The 7729-nt window shown below is 42.0% G+C and overlaps 1 protein-coding gene across 1 annotated transcript in view; it reads left to right on the forward strand.

Annotated features, from left to right (window-relative positions):
• The first annotated feature begins 781 nt into the window (after positions 1 to 781).
• The window catches only part of LOC119425035 (kinesin-like protein KIF2A), a 64627-nt gene continuing 57679 nt past the window's right edge, over positions 782 to 7729 (forward strand). The window contains exons 1-3 of the mRNA XM_037692558.1: positions 782 to 921; positions 3026 to 3120; positions 4534 to 4653. Coding sequence (XP_037548486.1) covers positions 861 to 921; positions 3026 to 3120; positions 4534 to 4653 — 276 coding nt within the window. The 5' untranslated portion in view covers positions 782 to 860. The remainder of the gene's footprint in view (positions 922 to 3025; positions 3121 to 4533; positions 4654 to 7729) is intronic.

Raw genomic sequence — 7729 nt, forward strand, 5'->3', positions numbered from 1 at the left:
AACATAACTTTGGACCGCTCAGCAGCAGTCCCAGGCGAGATGCATCTGACACTGTCTCTTGTTCGAGAATGGCTTGACACAAGGAATGTGACAGCTGAACCCCTTGTCTTGCATACGTCTGAGCATGGTGGTTCTTGAAGCACGGACTCCAGCTGCAGTCCAGTCTTTGTGAAACTCCCCCACGTTCTGGAATGGGTATTGTTTCACAATCCTCTCCAGGGTGCGGTTATCCATATTGTTGTACACTTTTTTCTACCACATCTTTTCTTTCCCTTCACCTCTCTTTTAATGTGCTTGGACACAGAGCTCTATGAACAGCCAGTCTCTTTAGCAATGACCTTTTGTGTCTTGCCCTCCTTGTGCAAGGTGTCAATGGTTGTCTTTTGGACAGCTGTCAAGTCAGCAGTCTTCTCCATGATTGTGTAGCCTACAGAACTAGACTGAGACCATTTAAAGGCCTTTGCAGGTGTTTTGAGTTAATTAGCTGATTAGACTGTGGCACCAGGTGTCTTCAATATTGAACCTTTTCACTAAATTCTAATTTTCTGAGATACTGAATTTGGGGGTTTCATTAGTTGTCAGTTACAATCATCAACATTAAAAGAAATAAACATTTGAAATATATCAGTCTGTGTGTAATGAATGAAGTTTCACTTTTTGAATGGAATTACTGACATAAATCAACTTTTTCATGCTATTCCAATTTTATGACATCTATGCTTTTAACCGGCTGTAGAGGGCGGATGCGACCGCGCATGCGCTCCAGCTCCTGTCCTCTCTGCAGCTGACCGGCACCGACCGCCTTCAGTGGCTGCACAAATCCTGGACTGGACTGTCACATAAATACCGCGCGGGGAGTGATGGCCGGGATTTTTGGAAAGATCTTCGTGGGTATTTATGTGGAGATAAAGCGAAGCGACGGTACGTAGCCGCCACGCACGCTCACTGCCTCCCCGCACGCTCTCTGCCGCTCGGCTCGACTCACCGGAGCGCAGCTAAGCGGCTACATCCTCCTCGCTGCTGCGCTTTAACCGCATGCAGTTATTAAACCAGCACTCGGTGGAGTCTGACGGGGCTTGGAGTAAACACATGCATGGTGCTGTGGTCTGAGTCACGCAGACTGAAGTCTGTGGGCCTGCCGGGCTGCAGGCGGCAACCGGGCGGGTCCTATGATGAGAACACCTGCCCTGCATCCTCTGCATCCCTCTCTGATAAAACGATGGGAGCATGCACCGGTCTGCACTGCAGCACCGAGCCTGGTCCGGGGCGGACGGGTGCTGCAGGGCTTCATCCTTCTGAGCCCAGTATGAACAAAAACCTGCTTTCTGACATCCTGCTGCTCCTTCTGACAAATGTCTTCCTGGTGACGGAATGATGAGCGGTTAGAAGCTGAGCATCTCATCTGCCACACCCATCTGAGTCTTCATTCAAAGGCCAAGGTGTTCCTGTTAGTTAAATAACTCATGAATTACTGAACAAATTTAAATGAAAATCATTTACCACTGATTCTACTTTTGAAGTCAAGCCCTTTAGGAAACAAAAATTTATATAATTTTTACTAATTTTACCAATATTATATCAAAATGTGGTACTCAGACATCCATCCATCCATCCATCCATCCATTATCTTTACCCGTTTATTCCATTTTGGGTCACGGGGGTCACTGGTGCCCATGTCCAGAAATCACTGTGCGAGGGGCGGGGGACACCCTGGACGGGTCGCAAGTCCATCACAGGGACACATAGAGACAAACAAGACAAACAACTATTCACTCTCTCATTCACACCTAGGGACAATTTAGAGTTACCAATCAGCCTAACATGCATGTTTTTGGTCTGTGGGAGGAAACTGGAGCACCCGGAGAAAACCCACGCATGCACGGAGAGAACAAGCAAACTCCACCCAGAAAGGCCCCTGGACCGGGGTTTGAACCAGGGACCTGCTCGCTGAGAGACAGCAGCTCTACCAGTTGTGCCACCGTGCTGCCCGTACTCAGACATATCCCTAACATTTACAGTAGTATACACATCAGCAGATTGCACAAAATGATGACCCAATTATTTGGAGTCAACACAGTGCTGTTAGCAAAATATTTCATAAACCACTGGAAAGACCCTAATGAAAATTTCAGGAAATAAATATTGGATGTATTTCTACATCTGATTAACCTCTGGAGTCAATCCAGCTCAAGACGGCCACTATAGAACAACATTAGCCAAACAGATATGGCTACCTCGGCCACTTTTAAAGACGCGGAGCTAAAATTTGGTCTGGAAGTAGTTGAGGGTGTTTTACAGCTCGCTGACATTTTGTACAAGATTGTGCAAAATGTTCCATTTATTGTTATGTTTATCAAACAGCTATAACATAATTTTGTGACATAAATGATCTTAATGTGAAACTCTGATATGAAAGTGATGGGTGATAAATTACTATATGCTACGTGTTTTACAGTTAAATGTATAAAAAATCTGAAACTAAAAACAAGCTGTTACTTCTGTTCATTTTTTAATTATTATTTGCTGATGATGTTCTCTTCTCTGTAAAGATGCATGTTCAATTCATGACAACATGGTTCTGATGGGCGCAACTGGTAGAGCTGCTGCCTCTCAGCGAGCAGGTCCCTGGTTCAAACCCCGGTCCAGGGGCCTTTCTGGGTGGAGTTTGCATGTTCTCTCCGTGCATGCGTGGGTTTTCTCCGGGTACTCCGGTTTCCTCCCACAGTCCAAAAAACATGCATGTTAGGCTGATTGGTAACTCTAAATTGTCCCTAGGTGTGAGTGAGAGAGTGAATGGTTGTTTGTCTCGTTTGTCTCTGTGTGGCCCTGTGATGGACTTGCGAACCGTCCAGGGTGTACCCCGCCCCTCGCACAGTGATTGCTGGACATGGGCACCAGCGACCCCCGTGACCCAAAATGGAATAAGCGGGTAAAGAAAATGGATGGATGGATGGATGGTTCTGATGTTGGACTTGCATTGAAGGCTGCAGCCAGACCTGAGCATGTTTTCATGTTTCCTCTGCAGGACGAATACACCAGGCCATGGTCACATCTCTGCATGAAGACAATGAGAGTGTGACCGTGGAGTGGATTGAGAACGGGGACACCAAGGGGAAAGAGGTAAAGAAGAACTAAGATCTGCTTTTAGCCTCTCATAAGCTCAGAAGACAAGCAGGCCTTTTTCTGAGGATGCTCCTAATTCCCTTTGATCAACTCAGAACAGACACTGTGGCACCAAAAAAGTTAAAGAGACTGTTTTTCTGTGAAAATGCAGAGTGAACGCTGAATGCTGAGTGACATCACTAAAACTTGCTGAAAATTTTCAAACCAAATTTTTACAGATAGATAGATAGATAGATAGATCTATACAAAGAATAGTGAGTGCTTTATCACATTCACTGCATGCCTCCGATGTGGGACATGCACCAGAGGTAATGAGGGGTTCAGTGTCTTGCCCAGGGACACATTGGCATGTGAATGCTGGTGGAATCGAACCCCCAACTGTTGCATTGAAGGACGACTTTTCTAACCACTCAACCACCACTTTTAGCTAGCCATGTATCACAAGGCTAGCTAAAAGTGGCAATATGGTAGCTAAAAGCTAAATGTGGCAAAAGCCTAGGTAAAAGCTAAAAGAAGAGAATTGTACAGGCAGGCAAAAAAATAAACAAAAAGCTAGCTACAAGTCAAAAGTAGCTGGAAGCTATTTTTTTTTTTTCCTTGACGTGTTTTTGTCTTCCAATTGGAGGTACAGCTGCACCCACATCTGGACCTGCTATTCTGTGTTCTGTCTCTCCTTCCTGTCCTCTCAAACCAGCTGGTCAAAGCAGATGGCCGCTTGTCCTGAGCCTGGTTCTGCTGGAGGTTTCTTCCTGTTAAAAGGGAGTTTTTCCTTCCCACTGTTGCCACTGTGCTTGCTCAGGATGGGAGACTGTGACGATGTGAAGATTCAACGAGTCTGCTTCGTCCATAGAGAACTTTATTAATTGTCTTTTCTATGAATGTTTCTGTAAAGTGCCCTGAGACAACTTTGTTGTGAATTGGTGCTATATAAATAAACTGAATTGGACAGACCAATCAAACCAAATGTGTGTGTATCTGTAATATGAGATGACATGCTGGGTATAATGTGTTATACGCAGTACTCTTGTTTTGTCTGCTTTGATGGTTTCTTGTTCGGTATAGTATTCTTATTATTTATTGTTTGTGTGCAGCATTTTGGCCAATGACAGTTGTTTTTATGTGTGCTACATAAGTAAATTTGATTTTATTTCATTAAGCGTATTACTCACTCCTGCTATATTTTGTGATAATCATGTTGATCCTTTATTGCATTTGTCAGAAAGATTACTGTTGGCGAGATCATTAGTAGGACTGTGAATGAGTTTTGCTTTTTCTGGACCAGATTCTTGATGTTCTGGTTTATTTTGTGCTCTTCACTCTCAGGTTGGTATTGAAAGCAGTAAGCTGAGAAGAGAGAAAATAAAGATAATTTGTGATTGCAATAACATCTCAGTCTTGCTTGTGCTTCAGATTGATCTGGAGAGCGTCTTTGCTTTGAATCCAGATGTCGCTCTCGATGAAGAAATCCCACAGAGTCCTGAAGCACCTCTTCCTCTATCCAGTGTCGCCAAACCCAGCAAAGTCCCTAAGGTCTGCTCCTCACTGCACCGTGCTCATGCTCTGCTCATAGACTTTTCTGTTATTTTAATAGTGCCTCCAACACTGATAAACATGATTTTTGAATGGTTTAGTTACCGGTAATTTAATGCTTACATAGTTTCCTAGTCGACTTTGAATTTATTGTTAAAGGAAAAAAATCATTGCCCAAACTTTAACGTTTTAAATGTTGAACAAGAATCAGAAACTAATGCTATTCATAGGATGCAAATAGTTATTTTTGTGAAGATAGTCAAATTTTATTTTTAATCATTATACTGACTGCATTTGTTTTGTCCAACAAAACAGTAAAACAACCATCATTTTTCATTCCACCGTTCTACCAAAAAAATAAAACACTTTCCAGTTTTCATTCTGTAGCAGCTTATTATCTCTGGATGTTTTATGCTCTAAAACTGCCTAAAATAAAGAATCAGTTGGCTAAATGTTTAAAGTTATGGTTGGTTCTGTTTCTACAGTATTTATAGTTTAATTATCATTTATTAATTAGCATTTTTATAATAAAAATATAAAATTTGTAGTATTGATGACACCTGAGGAAGGAAGAAGCCTAAAGAGGGGGGGGGGGGGGGGGGATAGCATTTGATGTTGTGATGTATTTGTTCCACATGTAGCTAAAATTTTAATTGATATAATTCATTTTAAGTTATTACTGTTTTAATTTGTTTTTAAATGACATAGATATGGATTCTTCCATAAAATGATATTTGTATAAAAAAACATTAGCCAATGTGCATCTTTCATCAGTGGAAAATTGCTACTTTCAATTGTCATTTAAATGAAAATTATGTATTTGCAAAGGTCAAATGTCAAGACTTAAAAAAAAACTTAACAAAGGTTTTTTTAATCTTTTTTTTTTTTTTTTTACACAAACACAACAAAGAACAGAGAACTAAATAACACCCCACCCCCACCCCCGCCCCCATACCGGACCAGCCACACACACACACTTTACAGTGTCTGTCTTACAATGTCTCTTTACAGGCATTGACATGTCCTCAACATCAACAAAAAAGGCCACCAGGTGTCCCAGAATCTTTCCACAGACCTTTCAGGGTGTATCTCTTTTGTTTCCAGATGGATATGGTACATGACTTCTCTTATCCAGTGTATATATGCTGGGGGGTGCGGGTCCTTCCACATGCACAAAACAAGTCTCCTGCCCATGAAGGAGCCAAAAACAATCCCATCCTTGTACTTGCTGAAGGACATATCCACAGGGACCACCCCAAACAGTGAGATGAATGGTGATGAGCGCACAAGTTTTCCACATATCACAGAGAAGGTGTCAAAACTAGATTGTCAAAAGGTCTGCAGTTTGGGACAGGTCCAGAATGTATGCAAGAGTGTAGCTGGAGTTTGTTTACAGCAATTACATGCAGGGTCCATGTCAGCTTTGATCTTGGACAACTTCTCGTTGGACCAGAGCAGCCTGTGCACCACCTTGAAGTGAATTACAGTACGTCTCAAACAGATTGAGGATGAATACATGTTCTTACTGATCTTCCGTCAGATTGAATTTGATATGGATTCCTCCAAGTCTGTTTCCCATTTCAGTTTAAGAGAGTCCAAACTGGTCTCATGGTATGAACTGAGCAGTTTATAGATCTTGATGAGGCCCCCCTCTGTATCAGAACTGCATTCCAAAATCTTAACCAAAAACTGTTTAGAGAGGTACAAAGGAAAACAATCAGTTGGATCTCACAAAATGTCTCGGCTGCAAATATCTGAAAAACTGTGACTTGTGAATATTAAACCTGTACCAGCTGCTCAAAAGAGGCAAAGTTTTCATCAACATAGAGATAATATAGTGAATGTACTCCATTCAAGACCCAGGCATCAAAAGCTATCAGCTATTGGAGTAAACAGGATTTGACACAGGTGCCAGATACAGTAACTCTGTAGAGTTAAATGCCCTCCTGAACTGCTTCCAGATCTTCACTGTCCAAATCAAAACTGAGTTAGAAGTGTAGGTTCAAACTGACTGTTTGAAAGGGAACTGAGAGCAGATTAATGCAAAAGGGGAACTGGATCTAATTGAGGCCCTCTCCAAAGCCACCCATAGTCAAAGTGTTTCTTTATTGTCGTTCACATCACATGTGATACATGTGGTGGAATGAAATTGTGTACACAGGGTCCCAGTTACATCCAACAAAAGTATACATTTTAAAGAAAAACTGTAATAAGATCTAAGATATGAGCTAAGAAATATGCTAAACTAAGAATACTCTAAGCACTAATAGTACAAAAACAATAAGCCGAACAACAGCAGCACAAACATGAGTCTCTGTGCGCAGATGAGTAGGAATGAACACAGCAGCATGAAATAAATCAGCAGCATGAGATCAGCAATATGGATAATCAGCAGCACATAGAATAATAATAATAATGTGTTATTTGTTGTCATCATTGTATGTTCCCATACAATGGAGAAATTGGCTCTCTGCATTTAACCCATCCACCACCAGGTGGAGCAATGGGCAGCTATTGGAGGTGCCCGGGGAGCATTTGGGGATAGATAGATATTGGGGATAGGGTGTGCTGCTCAGAGACACCATGAGATGTACAACGACTGGGGATCAAGCCTGGGACTTTTGGGTCCCGGGTTGGCTGCCCTGCTTCTACCCCATCTTAGCTCCCATATATATATCAACGATCAAGTGGCATTACAGTGATTTTTCACAGTGATAATCCTGGTTAGAGATTTGTGAGTCTAACAGCTTCAGGGTAGAAGCTGTTCCTTAGTCTAGTGTTTCTACACTTAATGTTCCTCAACCTCCTGCCTGAGGGGAGCGGGGCAAAAAGTGTGTGTGCTGGGTGGGTGGGGTCCTTCATGATGCAGGTGGCCCTCTTCCTGCATCTGGAGGTGTACAGTAGATGAATGTGATGGTGGAGAGGCTGACTCCAACAGTGTTCTATCTATCTATCTATCTATCTATCTATCTATCTATCTATCTATCTATCTATCTATCTATCTATCTATCTATCTATCTATCTATCTATCTATCTATCTATCTATCTATCTATCTATCTATCTATCTATCTATCT

The sequence above is a fragment of the Nematolebias whitei genome, chromosome 18, assembly GCF_014905685.2.
Source record: "Nematolebias whitei isolate Nwh7 chromosome 18, NemWhi1, whole genome shotgun sequence".
Taxonomy (NCBI): Eukaryota; Metazoa; Chordata; class Actinopteri; order Cyprinodontiformes; family Rivulidae; genus Nematolebias; species Nematolebias whitei.